General features: G+C 49.8%; 1 protein-coding gene across 14 annotated transcripts; it reads left to right on the top strand.

Moving 5' to 3' along the window:
* The first annotated feature begins 9,011 nt into the window (after window positions 1–9,011).
* Window positions 9,012–12,101, top strand: LOC123069125 (uncharacterized). 14 transcript variants are annotated; one of them, XR_006432276.1, is made up of 6 exons: window positions 9,012–9,435; window positions 10,161–10,246; window positions 10,525–10,674; window positions 10,782–10,944; window positions 11,039–11,138; window positions 11,739–12,101. XR_006432276.1 is itself a non-coding variant. In XM_044491889.1 (6 exons), exons 1-6 carry the CDS (start codon window positions 9,329–9,331, stop codon window positions 11,750–11,752), a joined length of 636 nt encoding a protein of 211 aa, XP_044347824.1. In that variant the 5' UTR covers window positions 9,012–9,328; the 3' UTR covers window positions 11,753–12,101. The 14 variants fall into 14 exon arrangements, 6 of the variants coding, with proteins under 6 accessions (XP_044347824.1, XP_044347823.1, XP_044347826.1 ...); XR_006432277.1 differs by having other exon boundaries at window positions 11,620–12,101; XR_006432279.1 differs by having other exon boundaries at window positions 10,517–10,674; window positions 11,023–11,138.
* Window positions 12,102–16,390: the final 4,289 nt, after the last annotated feature.

The raw sequence follows: 16,390 nt of genomic DNA, 5'->3' as shown, positions 1-16,390 counted from the left end.
TATCACCTCTCATTCTTTTACTTTCTTGTCTCCATCGCTAAAACTGAGATCCATCACTTCCTTTTTTTGGTTCATGTTCTGCAATATGATTTCTGTATTGCAGAAAAATTCTACAACATAATCTCTATTGCAAAAAAAAGAATTTACATACGTTTTCGCAACATGATCTCTATTGCGAAAAATTTCTACAACATAACCTTTGTTGCAAAAGTTTCTGCAACACAACCTAGGTTATAAAGGTTATCCAACATTAGTTCCTTTGTAATGGTTGAGGGTGCCGGTTAGCCGCTCGATGACGCTAGATCTGGCTACCAAACCGATGTTTAAAGAAAAATCAGCTGACGGACACCTAGCATGCCCCATTAGATATTGATAGACTCATTCAATAACACGAGGCAACATCTCACTCACCCCCTCCTTTTTTTGAACTTTCACCCACCCCCTCCTGGTAAGAATCGCGATGCAAAACAACCAACGGGAGATGTACAAGTAAACAAAAAGAAAATCAAATGACTACTTATCATAACAAAAGCGCTCAAGTAAGGGCCTGTTCGGAGACTTGCTAGCTTCTCAAAAACTTCTCACATCCAGCTTCTAACCTGACTTCTCACTTCACGTGGAGTGCAGCAAACCGTTCTGGAGCGAGGCAACTTCTCCCGAGCGCATGGGTGAGCTGGCAGCCCAGCTGGAGCGAGGACACCAATCCATAGGGAAGAAGAGAAGGGAACGAGCTCACCTTGCAGTTTAGTCATCGGGGTGTGGTTGTCCTAGTGCTGCTCCTAGCTTGGGAGCGTCGCTCGGGCATCAATGGCGTCGGGGCTAGCTCCTCCGAGACATGGGGTCGCAGCTCCTTGCACCAGGCGCGTCGGAGGGCGGTGACGATATGGGATACGGCGGGAAATAGACTGGGGCGGCCAGATCTGTAGTCGGAGGGGGCGGTTTGGCCGGCGACGGGGGCTGCCGGGCGTGGCGGCGGGAACGGCAGCGGTAGGGTTGCATAGAAGAAACGAGGGGAAGGGGAGTTGTGAGCGAGGGGGTTTGTGCAGGATTGAGCGAGGGGGGGGGACTGGTGAGATTGCCCACCCAACGTGGCTTTGCACCATAGCCAGTGCCATCCTGTTTGGCCGATTGTCCTGTCATCACCGAACAATAGATTGGTAAACTGTGTCATCTCGACCTGAAGCATCGTCCCTGGCAGTGTCCCGTTGGCGATGCTTAGCCCGACCAGCTCCGTCGACGTCGTGGCCGTCACCGCCGCTTCTGCCATCTTCTCTAGGCAGGTCTTGGGGAAGTAAGCCTTGCCAAGGTGTGTCCCGTCGTGCCAGACGTCGGCCTCCCAGTCAGTCACGCACATCTCGTGGCGTTGGTAGCGGCTGGTGACGCGTGCGGCGAGGTTGAGGCGCAAGCACGTCGCGCCTTGCGGCGTTGCGTCGATGCCGGTGCTCTCCACTTGGTGGTGCCCTTCCTCCGCGTAGTATGCTTGGATGATCTCGCACAGGAGAGGGGATGCAAGCTCGAACACGAGCAGGAGGAACAAGGCGAGAGAGAAGACGAGGGCAAGCAAGAGGAGCAGCGTTTTGGCTTTCTCCCAAACCAATGCTTTTTTTAGAGAAAAGGCAGGAGCCCGACTTTATAAATAAAGCCACCAGGCAGAGTACATCACCAGCACCCGACACCCAAACAGAGTTCAAACACCAAGGAAGTTAAGTAGCATTACAAGGCCACCAGCCTCACATGGCATGCAGGCCAGCATAGAACTAGATATCGTAAAAGAGAAGATCAGGAAGTCGTCCTCAAAGATGGCCGAAGAAGGGCAGACGCCGTAGATTTCATCTTGGATTGCATGGCGTCGAAAGCCTGGAGGTCCCCCTCTTTAGTCAATAATCTCCACTGCTGCAAAAAACCATTGGCTTTAAATAAGCAATTGACAGGGTTAGCCGGAAAGATACGCTCAATCGAGAACTTATTCCTAATAGTCCACAACGACCACCCTATCGCAGCCCAGCCAACTAAGAAAACCCTTTTAGATTGTCCAGATAAGAGATTGACACACTGCCTCAGGTCTTCAAAGGAGGAGGGGAACCAGTTAACATGCAGCCAAAGTCTGATGCAACACCACATAAGTTTCGCTAAGGAGCAATGAAAAAAAATATGTTCGGTGTTCTCCAGCGCCCCACATAACACGCATCTATCGGAACCCGGCCTGTTCCTTTTCTTAATCTGGTCAGCCGCCGGAAGCTTACCGCGAACAGCTTGCCAAAGAAAGATCTTGATCTTAGGTGGGATTCGAGGCGACCAGATATCTTTGAACTTGACCGAGTGTCCACCAGGGATAAGCTTAGAATAGGCCGATTTAACCGAGAAGCGCCCTGAGGAGGAAAGGGGCCACACCACGGAGTCCTCTTCCTCCGAGAGCAAGGGGAAGCAAGCAGTAACGCGCTGCCAATCTTCCAACTCTACAGGGGAAAGAGAACGCCGAAAATCTAAAACCCAACCCTTAGCCGAGAGCTCAACGATAGAAATCTCAGCATCATCACAGTAAGAGAACAAAGCCGGAAAAGCAACCGCCAGCGTGGAATCCCCGACCCACCAATCAAGCCAAAACCGAGTGGACTTACCGTTCCTGACAACAAACTTGACAAGGGACCGAAAAATCGGCCGGACTTTAACCAGTTGGCGCCAGAATTGAGACCCACCAGAAGCAGGAGCAAACATAGGGCTCGAGGAGGGGAAATATTTAGCTTTTAGGATCGAGAGCCAGGTCGGAGGTTCCTCAAGAGTCATTATCTTCCACCACCATTTGATCAGGAGACAGTTATTCATAACCTGTGTATTAATAATGCCAAGGCCCCCTTTGTCCTTGGGGCGACATATAGTGTCCCATCTGACAAACCTATATTTGTGTTTATTATCCGCAGCATTCTAGTAGAAAGCACCCCTATGCTTGTCGAAACCAGAATGAACCCCATTAGAAAGAAGATAGAAGCCCATCAAGAACATTGGAAGTGAAGAAAGACAAGAATTGGTAAGGGCGACCTTGCCCGCTTGCGTATTATATCGACCTCGCCAAGGTAATACTCTGTTGCCAACTTTGGTGACCACCGGGGCGAAGTCTTTCGCTAGAAGCTTAACTAGGGAGATGGGAAGGCCTAGATACTTGAGAGGAAAGGACCCAAGAGAACAGTTCAGAAGGTGGGCCACCCGCTGCGCCTCTAGGTCCGAAACCCCAGTCACAACGACCTCACTCTTGGAAAAATTGATTTTAAGGCCTGAAAGCGCTTCGAAGCAAAGCAGAAGGAATTTCAGATTGGTGAGACTGTTCTCATTGAGCTCCATCAAAATGATAGTGTCGTCCGCATATTGAAGATGAGAGATGCCATGAGGGATAAGGTGAGAGCTCACCGGGGTAATATGACCGGCCAACGCAGCTCGAGAAAGGATGCGAGATAAAGCATCAACCACAAAATTGAAAAGCAAAGGAGATGCTGGATCCCCTTGTCTGAGACCCCTACCGTTAGCAAAAAACTTGCTAGTTTGACCATTGACAGCCACAGCCGTGTGTCCACCAGAAACCAACTGCATCAGGCGGTGCATTACAGGCCCCTCGAAACCCTTAGCCAGAAGGACTTGCCAAAGAAAGTTCCAACTCACCGAATCGTAAGCCTTCTCAAAATCAAGCTTAAGGACCACCGCCTTGGTCCCTCGAACCCGCAGGTCATGTATTATCTCATGTAAACAAAGCACCCCATCCAAGATGAACCTCCCTTTGATGAAAGCAGACTGGAAAGGGCTAATGGTCCGATGCGCTATGGGATACAGCCTAGTGGCCATGCCCTTAGCAGGCATCTTGGCAAAGTTGTTGATTAAAGCAATAGGCCGAAACTGGGAGATGAGATCAGCGCCCTTGATTTTAGGTATGAGGGTGAGGACAGCGTAGTTAAGTCTAGACATGTCAATAGTGCCCAGCCAAAACCCTTGGATGACAACAAAGATGAGGCCTTTTAGTTGGGGCCAGAACTGTCGAAAGAAAGGGATGGAGAAACCATCGGGGCCTGAAGCCGCGTTAGAGTTGGCAGTCTGAATAGTGTCAAAAATTTCCTCCTCAGAAGGGGGAATAAGCAGGAGCTCATTATCAATGGGCGAAACCCTATCAAGGGGGGCCCAGAAGCCCGGGGCAAGCGAGAATCCGAGGTCTGGTTTAGCCGCAAGCAGATTAGAGAAGAATTGTACAACGTGCCGAAGAATGGCCGATGGGTCCGAGACCCTAACACCATCAATAATGAGACTATCGATCAGGCATCTACGCCGTCTACCATTCGCAATGGCGAAGAAGTAAGCCGTGGGCGCATCACCCTTAAGGGTCCAATTAATCATGCCCCTTTGCTTCCAATAAACTTCCTCTTGGCGGTGGATATCCAGAAGCGCCTTCTCAAGGCCATACCGAACTTGCCACTCGGCCTCCGAGAGCCCACCATCATCCGCACGGTTGTCAAGAGCGCTAATTTGGGCGCCCAGCCTAACTTTATCGCGCCTCGCCTCAGCAAAGTGGTTCTTGGACCAGCCCCTAAGAAATTCACGAAGGAAGTACGAGACATGATGCCAATCATCCATAGGGCCAAAGGTACGGTGGGGAGAGATTAGACAGTCCAAGATCTTCTGAGCCAACATACTAGGAAACCCCTCCACTAATAGCCAGGACGCATCAAATTGGAATCTTTGGCAGCCACTGGGACGAAATCCGTCGTCTAGGATAAGGGGAGCGTGATTAGAGCCAACAATGGGGAGGGCACAAAGTGAGCATCGAGGAAAGAGACCATCCCAAGCAGGGCAGATAAAAACTCTATCAAGAACCGAGCGAATCGGACACGCCTGTCGATTAGTCCAAGTGTAACGGGCCCCAACCCTCGGAATTTCACGAATAGCCGTATCCCTGATGAAGGCATTAAAGGCCGCAGCCAACAGCCAAGAAAAATTGGCAAAGCTCTTATCAGAAGGGTATCTTAACAGGTTAAAGTCACCCCCAATGGAGAGGGGGAGCTGACAGGAGTCTATTTTAGTAAAAATCTCATCCAAGAATATTTGAGACAGGGAATGATCAGTCGGACCATAGACCACCATAAGTTCGAGAAGGGTATTGTTGGAACGAAGGGAAACTACCACACTAGCCCAGTAAATGCCATGGTCAAAAGCCACAAAATCGAAAGTATCATTATTAGTGCCCAAGAGAAAGCCACCTGACTGGCCAACGGAGGCCATAGAATTCCACCTGAATTTATCAATCCCAGCAATAGCCGAAAGTTCAGAAGGAAAGAAGGATGGTTTAAGGGACTCAACGAGGCCAATAAAATCAATTTTTTCAGCACGCACTACATCCTTCAGATGGTCCCTGCGCCCCCTAGCGCAGAACCCTCTGATGTTCCAAAATAAAGCCTTCATCTGAAGGAGAGGTTTTTAATTCGAAGACTCGACCTGCACGGAGCCTTGCAGGTTTTAGCACGTTTCCCAGCCCCGCGTTTCTGAACCGGAGGCACCTGACCCCTGTCAGCCTCCTCCGGTGCCCCTCCGGCCACAACTAGAGGGGCAGACACCCCAGCACCAGCCTCCTTGGCCTTTGCAATATCAGCCTGGGCACGCTCATTAGCACGGATCAACTGCAACAAAGAGGAAGGGGAGCCCAAGCTAGCGTCTAAACAAATCCCCACATCATCTAATATCGAAATGAGGTGCTCATCGGATTGAGAGGGTAAAACTAACCTAACAGGAGACGGAGCCAAAGGGGGGGGACGGAGATGGGAGCGAGCCCGAACCTGAGGGAGGAAGATCGCGCGCCGCCGCACGCCGAGCCGCCCGATCCACCACACGTTCGCCACTGTTGGAGACACGGCCACTCTTGCGAGCGGTGGAGGCAGGGGAGCTAGCAGGCACCGGGGGGGCCCGACCAGGAGAAGCAGCAGCCGAAGACGGGCCCGAGGCCGCCCCCAGATCCACCTCCAGTCGGCGACAGAGCCCAGCCGCAGACTGCCTGGAGTCCCCCGAGGCCCTGCTCTTCGCGGAGAACTTCTTCACCGAGGACTTCTTCCTCTTTTTGGCCGCCGAAGGGCCCACCGGAGGTAGGTCTTCAATGCCGGAGAGCGAAGGGGAGGTGGGGCGAGCGGGCAGGTTGGAGCACGCCGCCGACAGGGGGGTGCCCTTCGATCCACCCGCAGCCGCCGGCCCACCCTCCACACCAGGCCCCGAGCCCCGAACCCAACCACCCGCCGGAGCCGGAGCACAATCCTTCATCAGTTCTTGCTCAGCAGGAGACAGCCCATCCCGCGCAGACTGGATGAAACGAGGATCCGTACCATTCAACGAGTCCTCAAGAACCCCACCACCCTCCTTGCTTTTATCATCATCACCCGAGGCCGGGGGGGAGGGGGAGGAGGAGGGGAGTCAGAGCCTGGGGCACCCTCCACCGGGACCCGAAGACGAAAACCACCAGCCGCCGGGAAAACATCAACAGTGCCACGAATGCATATCGGGTCCACACACCACACCCGAAGCCGAGCTGGTCCAAGAACAGATAGCGAAGCTGGGTCAACCTCAATTGGTTTCCCAATCAGCACCCCAAAAGCCATCAGGAAAGACGAGGTGCGCATGCTGGGAGGCACATCATCCACTAACACCCAAACATCAGATAGAGAGGAAATGGTCTTTGACCCATTGGAAGCAGCTTTGACCGAGACCACAAGTTGGTTCAGAGGAAGTGTGAAGCTGGTGCAGGAAGACATCATGCGAAGACTCTCTTTAGAAGGAAAAGTGGCCGCAAACTCGAAATCAGAGAGTTGGCTAATCTGCCAATCCCAACCACCTTCATCCCACAAACGGAGTTCGTCCAGGAGGGCTTGCGGAGAGATGCACTTGTCCTGAACATAAATGACACCAACATTGGACAGCGAGGGGTTGGGGGCAGCAACAGGAACTTCCTTGTCCAGGGCAATGAACGAGCAGCCAGGGAGGCCGATACCATAGTGGATGAAAGAGGGAGGCTTGACCCTACTTTGGCAGTCCACCGTGAGGTGACCGTCCTCCCTACAGATGAGACAGAACGGAGGATTCTCGCAACGGGTTGAAAGTGGCCAGGGCGATGACACGCGAAGCAGGTGAGGATGGGATTGGAAACCTGGGAGTGAGAGGAGTTGCGGCACGCGCCACGAGAGGGTGGCGGGGGGAGGATGCCATCACCAGGAGGACCACCATCGGCCCCAGCGCCAGCGCCACGCCCCGCAGCCGCACCGAACGGGCGCCGGACAGGGGCCCCCGAGCCGCCACGAGGGACGAAGCGGGACGGCCCGCCACCGCCCACCGCCGGCGCCCGCGGCGGCCCACCCGAGGGGGCAAGCAAGGAAGGAGACGAGGAAGGTCCCGAAGAACCCGCCCGGCTCCCCCGCGCCGCCTGTTCCCAGGGATCGGCCACAGGCACCGGAGCAGAGGGCGCCAGGGGCGGAGGTGCCGACGGCCCGGATCCAGACGCACGAGGGGACGCGGCGCCCGTCTCCGACCGCGAGGCCTGGAGCTTAGCGCGGAGTGACGCCTCATACTCCAAATCCGCAGCGGCGTCACCAGAACCGTCCCGCCCCCGCTTGAGACCAGAGACAGCCTCACTGGAGGACCCGCGGGAGCGATCCATCGCAACCACCGACGCGAAGGGGAGAAGGAGGGGAGGAGGAGGCGTGGATCTGACAAAGCAGCGGATGGGGGAGCGGCGCCATCGCAAGTCCGCGGCAGAAGCAGGAAACCCTAGAAAAGGGGGAGCCGAACCCCTCCGGACCCATATAAAGCCAGTGCCAGACAGGCCGGGCTCACCCAGAGGGGCCGAAGGGAGAGAGGGACGCAATTGGGCCGGCCTTGGCCCAAGAGGCACGGAAACGAGGGGGGGGGGGAAATCGACCACGGAACCCAGCGGAGGGACAAGCACAGGCCCACACGGCCTAGCACCAACCTGAGGAGCCCGACCCACAGCCCGGGGCACCAGCGGCAGCCCCGATCCCAGATCTAGGGTTAGCGCCGGCGCCGCCGCCGTCGGGGAGGGGAGGCCCACAGGCAGCGGCGAGCCAGGGCGAACCGCCACCGGAGGGGAAGGAGCCAGCGAATCAAGGACAGCCACCCCAGGGCCCACCAGAGAGGGATCCGACGACCAAGAGGCGGCGCGCCGGCGCCCACGGCCAACACGGCACCAACCATCCGAACCCACACCCACCACGACCGGCCGGCCCCGGCCCCCCGGAGCGAATTTACGCCGGCGACTCGCCGCCATTAGAGACGACGACTCAGCCACCGAGGTCGGGCGGGGAAGGAGAGAAGGGACCTCGGAGTCGGATTCGGAGCCAGAATCGACCGAGCCCAAAGCCCAAAACCGGTTAGCCCAGGGCGCCTCCAGGGCCACCGGGCTGGGAGGGGGAGACACGGGAGGGAGGGGGTCGGGCCCCGCCGCCGGCGGGGAGCCCAGAGGGAGGCATGAGGGAGGAAGGGGGCTGGGGTTCACACGGGACTTGGACACCGACGGAGGGGAGCCGCGAGCCGGCGACGCCCCAAGGGGGGGAGCACGAGAGGAGGGGAAGAGAGCGCCATGAGGACACCTATCTCTCTCCCTGAAAACTACGTCGCCCAGTCGTCTGCCGCTGCCGCTGGTGCTGAGTTCCGCCTGGCAACTTCTCTCTCCCCCTTTAATTTTTTCAGGCTCCCGCTATCAAACCAATGCTTTCGTAGACGGAAATTCCATGTTTGTATTACGTCGTAAATATACCTAAGCAAGGGGTGTCCAAGTTTATCGACGGCCGGACCTCTGCATATATCTTTACCTACTAATAAACCACCGACCGCTTCTGGTCGTCCGTCGTCGGCCTTTTTGCTAAAAAGTCCCTCCGTTTTTGAGAAATCAACCCGCAGTCCATGTTTAAGTGGATCTGGAAAAATGATTCGCTTTTACAAAAAAGCCCTACATTTGTAAGAATTCAGTCTGCGATCATTTTTACAGTCGGAAAAAAAACAGAAACACACACGGGCTCTCCTCTCTCTCCCTCGCCTCCCGATCCCAACCGCCAGGAGGCGCCCCACCCCGCGCGACCTCGATCCGGTGCCGCGCCGATCTGGCGGCGGGTGCTGCGTCTTGCTCCGGTGGCGACGGGAGAAGGAGAGATAGGGCGTGAGGGAGAGAAGAAAGATAGGAAGAAAGGAGAAGGAGAAGGGGCACAAGGTGAGGGAGGCGGTCGCCGGCGGTGGTGGTTCCGGTGACCGGCCGGCGGGCAGGGAGACGAGCTCCTGTTGAGGCGACGGAGCTCGGTGCGGGATGGTTCCTCCGGATCGAGCCTTGGCTCTCCCCAGGTGTGCGGTTGCGGGCTTGGATCGGGTTGATCCTTCTCCCCTGCCCTCCCCCTCCATGGCCAACAGCACAAGGTGCAACGACCTCTTCTGCCCCCCTCCATGGCTCCTGTGTCTCCCCCCACCAGCGCCCTCCTCACCCCTTCCCCACTCCCAACTGATCCCCAAGTTGCACCCTCCCTCTCTCATTAGATCTGGTCTGAACGATAACTGGACCGAGCTCCCCGATGACCCTGCTAGAGCTGCGTGAGGATGAGGAGACCATCACCTGCTCTAGCTATTAAATCAATTGTGAGTTTGGTCCTGGTAGAAAACTATGAGTCGACAGCAGCAACAGTGTAGTAATTTTGGATGCAAGGTCAAATCTGAACAATCAATTGCTCAAAGCTTCCCAACGCGAAGACATCACCATATGTTTGTAGTTTCTACTTCAGTTGTGTCCAGATGCATCATATTCTAATTTTCAGTTCTTTGGAATCAATTTTCCATGCAGTCCTTGATGCGTCAAGTCTGTAAACTGCTTTGTAAATGTTAAAAAAATCGAACTTCTACTTTCACTATATGGTAGTGCACGTTTGAATATAGTCAACGATAATCTGTGTAGTGGTGTGCTCTTTTACTTATTTATTTTCAAAGAAAAGAGATGTGTCAGTTAATACGCTAGCCATAAAACAGAACAAGTAAAATGAATATACAGCCACAATTACCTGCTCTCTAGCAATAATAATTTGTGCTTTACAGAGTTGACTTGAACTGTTGTCTAAAAGCCATGTTCTGATTTTTTTTATTTAATTTGATAGAGAAGAGATGGCTATTGATGAGGCCGAGCTTGAGCCTCTAGAATTTGCTGAGAAAATGCACACTCAACAGGAAATTACAACAACAGGTGAAGCAAAAATGTTTTTATAGTGCCTCTTTCGAAGCATTCAACTTAACTGTATTGAAGATGCTAATTACATCCTTTTGATTGCTGTTACTGGAGATATTAGTTCAAATTAGAAAACACAGTTCCGAGAGCCAATCTGTCATAGTTGAGACTGTATGTGCTCTATGCTTGCCCCCTCTCACTGAAACATACACAACTAAAGTTTTACAAAGTATTTATGAGCAGAAGAAGCAATGCGCAGTGCTTATCTTGACTTTATTGTCAATGCAGTTGCGCAGGCAGTTGGAGAGTGCTGATTTTGATACAAGTGTATCAATCTTCACTCCGGAGCAGATCCAAAGGATTGTTGAGAAATGCTCCAGTTGACATATTTGAAGAGATGAGAGATTTACATTGCATCCAGTCTTCTCCCTCTACTATAGCCGATGGTTGTATTCCACCCATACACGAAGCATATAATTGCCGTCTAGCTTTACTTCATGTAATTTGCACTTTGCTCAGTGAAAGACTATAAGTGTACTAATTACATTGGCAGTGGCACCTGTTGGAACTGTCCACCTGGCTCTGTCGATTACCACCCAAGCTGCTGGCCTCCTTGCGGTGGTGGTCTTCACCCTCTTTCATCACCATGAAGCAGATCATCGTTGTGACGTTGTCCAGCACTGGCGAGAAGGGTGGCCCGCATCGAGACGGCCAAGGTGAGTGCCCAACTGCCCATTGTACGCATCTCCTCGGCTTTGTGTTCATCGAGATTGGCTTCTTACGCGACTATCTAGGTTGGGTGGTCTGCAGGTCAGGCTCGTTGGAATGGTGACTGGCAAGATGGAGAGGAATACAGACGTGTCCTTCACCCTCGACAATGACACTGGCTGCATCAATTTTTCATCAGATGGTGAGAGCGTCTCGTTGAATTGCACACTTTCTAATGAAGTTTCAAATGTATCTTAGGGGTACAATGTTATACTTTTGTGCTCCCAGTGCCACTGCTGGATGTTGACTTGGTTGTGGGATTTGTCAAATGCCAATCTTAAATAGAAATAAGTTAGGCTGGCTGTTAGGACAATGCAGGCACCAAGCAAAACTTAGTAACTGGAAATCTGCAAGTTCTTAATCATCTCTGGTTTGATAAAATAACTATTTGAGAGAGAGATATATTACTGTAAAATTCTTAAACTTTGCGGCAGATGGATTTTGCGGCTTTGGATTTTCCTCTCTCTTGATTTTTCAAATTGATGTGGCTGTAGAAACTTGAGGCTGAATTTATTAATTGGTGTGCATGCGACCTGGATTGTGCAATTATTTTACAAATTCGTTGAAAGCTCGATTGGTAGGTTTGCTTACTTGTTTTTACTGCTTGTGTTGTTACATCTCAGAAGAAGTTCAGAAGAAATTCAGTGTGATATATTTTCCATCATGCACAAATGTGTGATAGATTTAGGACAGCCAATGTAGAGAAACATTAAGCCGTAAGGTCAACTCATACAAATTGCAGGTATAATGGACTAGACTGGTTAATGTTCTTTTAGCCAGCGTCAACAAAGAGAAGAGAGGCCGTGTGATGGTTACATTGTGGAGAGCCTGCCATCTATGAAATGACATCATCCATGGGCGATGCTAAAAGTTCTATTCAAAGCTGGGTTGAGTTCTTGGTTAATTATGTGAAGATCATTAATGGAGACTACAAAAGGATGATCTCAAGAAATCGTTGCAGACATATTTCTGCAATCTGTAATTCCTTCGCTAAACATAGCAATTGTGTAGCTCATGATCTTGCTTCCCTTGCTAGAGTGTCAGATACTTCTGAAACCTGGGTGGGCACTGGGCAGTATGGTGTGTATGCAAATGACTTTGTTAAGTAATCCAGTATTTATATATAAGCATATGTTCTGTCGAAAAAAGTATTGGCAGGAACTTACAACCATTAACGCACATTATCTGTTAGTTAAGTACTCAAAGGAGTATGTCGAGATTTAGAAGTTGTTTTACTGTGCACATTGTTAAATGGTATTTGATGTGTTTGCTGTTATTAGGGAGTTGAGAAACTACTTTTCTTGCCATTCATGGCTAAAAGTTGAATCTAAGCAACTAGCAATAGATTTAAATTTTTGAGAACAGCCACACTATTTGGTACTCCCTTCGTCCTAAAATTCTTGTCTTACATTTGTCTAGATACGGATGTATCTAATACTAAAACGTGACTTATCCGTATTTAGACAAATCTAAGACAAGAATTTTGGACGGAGGGAGTATATTTTAGTTCTTTTCATATTTGAACTTACAACCATGAAGATTGAACACCATCACTTAGTCACTTGAACTTACTTAAAATTCTGACCCTGGCCTAACCTGGAAGCAACAATACGCATGTCACATAGTCAATTTATTAGAGGGTCATTTTTTGGACAAGTATGCCTTCTATGTTGAAAAAAAAACCTGTGTATTAAAAAATGTTAATGAAATTGAACAAAATCTTTGATAATTCAAAAAATGTTCATGATTTTTAAAAATGTCCAATTTTTTTAAAAAGTTAGTGAATTACAAAAGAGTTTATTCATTCATAAAATGTTTACTAATTCAAAAAATGTTCATGCATTTCAAAACAAGTTTTTGAATTTCAAAAAAAATGTTCGTCTATTCTAGATTTGTTCACCTATTCATAAGTAAATGCTTAAAAAACGTTCACAGTATAATAAAATGTTCACAGTTCAAAAAAATGTTCGAAAAAAGTAAAAAAAAAATCACGAATGATGAAAGCTATGCAGTTACACAATAATGCTTCCGAGTCTTTTGAAGAATTAACTGCCGGGGTAGATCGGAATATTATAGTGTTTTTTTAAAACATTTCTTGAATTTCGGAATAATTCTTTGAATTACCAAGTTTTTGACAACCACGATATTTTTTTGAAAATGTGAACATTGCTTCAATTTGTGAGTAAATGTTAAGATGGAAAATTTTCATATGATGAGATACGAACAAAATGTGGTCATAGCCATTTAAGATTATGTTTTTTTTCTCCCGTTGCAACGCACGGGCCCTTTTGCTAGTATATATATATACACGCAGGCGAGACGATACGAGTCGATCAGCCAGGTGCAGAATCGATGTCGGTTCAGATCAATGCCTTGCAGTCCGATCGCATCAGGACAATGTTGTCGGACTCGAATTTGAATCAATCCCCTGCTGCCCGTATCGAATCCTACGCCTCTTTGGGGTGGACTCGGACACAGAAAAATCCCTAAGTCCTCCTATATATAGATGTAAAGCCGCAGACCCTAGCTTGCGCTTGAGATCTGCGAGCGCATCACGACAGTATCCATGGCAGAAGAACCGGGCAACTACGGCGACTACTATGTCCTCACCATTGAACCTGAACCAGATCAGCCTCCCGATGCCGCCGCCGACGATCAGACGACCTTTTGGCTGGGCACGCTGGCGATGCTGGTCTTGCTGGCGGTTTCTGTAGGCTTGGCCATCTACATGTGGCACCTCACTCATGTTCTGGAGCCTGGGTACTCGGTACGGTTCACAGGCGTCCAAGGGCTCGACCCCTCGCAGAACCCTGCCGTCTCGCCGGCCTTCAACCTCACCGTCCACGTTAACAACAAGCAGCACATGCGACGAGTCTGCCAGGAGGAGAACACCGTGATCGTCTACTACGACGAAGGCAGTAGTAACTCCACGACGAGAAGCATCGGATGGGGCAAGATGCCTGCCTTCTGCGTGGATAGGTGGTCGACGACGGACCTCGACGTGTCCCTGTCTAATCAGGGCTTGTTCCTCTCTCAGGAGTTGCGGGAGAAGATGGACGCCGACCTGAAAAGCGCACAAATTCATATCAGCGTTGAGATCAAGCCAGCCCATCCAGAGGAGTCCTCTAGGCCATGCCTCACCTTGTGTGGCGGCAAGGCCATCGGCCAGTCCTTTCCAGCACCGTCAGCGATGCCGATGCCGTCCAAGTGCAGGACACTGTGTGCGACAGAAAGAAAGTATATTTACTACGAGGATCATCAGCGGCGGCCTACATATCACCAGAGCTATTTCCCACTCGTCTTCTAGTACGTTCGCGCTTAGGGCCTATAGTCCATGCATGACCGAGTTCCTTTGTGTTTCTTCTCCTCCCACCGTAATAAGTACTGTATATACTAGAAATTTCAGTTGTACTAGATGAAATATTATTTACATCAGTCTATTTTGTATTTTGTTACTATATAGTATTATTATGGCCTGGAGATTTGCTTGACCAATCTTTTCGTCATTAAATCCATTGGAAAGGCCACGATTCTCATTGTCAACTTGATTTTCTGACATGTCTTTCGATAAATAATATTGATTTTCATTGTCAACTTGATTTGTGATTCGTCGTTCTTTTCGTAAATGAATCACCATCAATTTATAACAATGAGTTCGTGTTTCCACCAAAAAATCGGTTGGTTGAAGCTCAAGGTAAAAATCTTTGCTTAATCTAATAACCAGCTATTTTTTGTTGGCATCGAGATTACCCTCCCCGTCACTAGCCGCCTGAGCGGCAGGCAGAGGGGAGGCGAATCCACGGGCTTCCCAGTGATGTCTTGAGTGGAGAGTTTGCCCTAGCTGCCTAGGGTAGCAAATTCTCTTTAACATGTACAAATGCATGAGATGTGCTTTATTTATGTGGAAGTTCAATTTGAATGCTTTAAGGGTATGCTTTCTTATATAGCCGTTGATGTTTCTTCACTGGATAAACTATTTCTGAATATTTTAGTTTGATGTCCTATAGAAAAGCAATTTGGGCCTTTGATGTTTTTCCCAGAGCATTAGGAATGTTTTTTCGTCACAAAAATTTGCAAGTATTTAGAAAATTCATCAATGTTTGTCGCCAAAATAATTCAGATTATTTTAAATTTTTACTATTTTTAATTTACTGTTCGCTAGGGAGCATTTGAGCCTGTGAGCAGATACTCCACGTCCAAATTTGCATCATTTTTCTATCATCTATTCTCAATGTTACTGCCTTTTGTTTCACAATTAGGTTTGCTCTTTTTTTTCATAGACATGACATGTACACCATTTCATACCAAGCCAATCAGTGAAAATTCCCACATGCTACTCTTTATTGCGTGTTCCGACCCCAAGAAATCATGCCTCGAGAAGGAAGTACAAGTGATACAGCTAAGAGTAACAATTGCAGACAGCGAGCGATAAGCGGAGAACCAACAACTATACATTTTGTGCAGCTGATTTTTTTTATATTTCTAATGCAGTTTTTGGAGTTATTGTTGGCAATAGTATGTTGCACCTAAAAGTTTAACACTAATGATGCATGATGTCTTTGTATCTGGCGATAACCATTTTTTTTGTTTGGTTGGAATGGATCTCAACTAGTAAGAGATAGCCATTTGTGTGTTTGGTCTGAGGGATAAGGGGTGGATAGGAGTTGTGGTGGACTTTTCCAATTGAGAGGTGAGATTACCACCTAAATTTTAACATTTAGAACTTCTACCACAGAGAGGTCATAGATTTCAGTACAAAGAGCAATAATAGAGAGATCGAGGGGGGCTCCTTATTAAAAAATAGAGAACCTGTTGATAAAAATAAAAATAACAGAGATGGGAGAGGCAGTGTTTGTTGGGGAACGTTGCAGAAAATAAAAATTTTCCTACGGTTTCACCAAGATCCATCTATGAGTTCATCTAAGCAACGAGTGAAAGGAGAGATGCATCTACATACCACTTTGTAGATCGCGAGCGGAAGCGTTCAAAAGAACGGGGTTGAGGTAGTCGTTCTCGTCGTGATCTTATCACCGGAGATCCTAGCGCCGAACGTACGGCACCTCCGCGTTCAACACACGTACGGTCAGCGTGACGTCTTCTCCGTCTTGATCCAGCAAAGGGGAAGGAGAGGTTGGTGATGATCCAGCAGCACGACGGCATGGTGGTGGATGCAGCAGAACTCCGGCAGGGCTTCGCCAAGCTGATGCGGGAGGAGGACGAGGTGTAGCAGGGGGAGGGAGGCGCCAAGACACAGGGTGCGGCTGCCCTCCCCCCTGCCCTCCTTTATATAGGCCCCTAGGGGGGCGGCCCTGGGAGATGCAATCTCCCAAGGGGGCGGCGGCCGGGGGGTTGGAGTACCCCCCAAGGCAAGTGGTGCGCCTCCCCCCCTAGGGT

Source organism: Triticum aestivum, chromosome 3B (assembly GCF_018294505.1).
Source record: "Triticum aestivum cultivar Chinese Spring chromosome 3B, IWGSC CS RefSeq v2.1, whole genome shotgun sequence".
NCBI classification, from domain to species: domain Eukaryota; kingdom Viridiplantae; phylum Streptophyta; class Magnoliopsida; order Poales; family Poaceae; genus Triticum; species Triticum aestivum.
This window is presented reverse-complemented; position numbering and strand designations above follow the sequence as displayed.

Coding starts and splice junctions, on each gene's coding strand:
- LOC123069125 (XM_044491888.1), top strand. CDS start 9,329: ATGGTTCCTCCGGATCGAGCCTTGGCTCTCCCCAGGTGTGCGGTTGCG. Junction 9,436..10,160: donor TCCATGGCCAACAGCACAAG/GTGCAACGACCT, acceptor TTAATTTGATAG/AGAAGAGATGGCTATTGATG. Junction 10,675..10,781: donor TCCCTCTACTATAGCCGATG/GTTGTATTCCAC, acceptor TTACATTGGCAG/TGGCACCTGTTGGAACTGTC.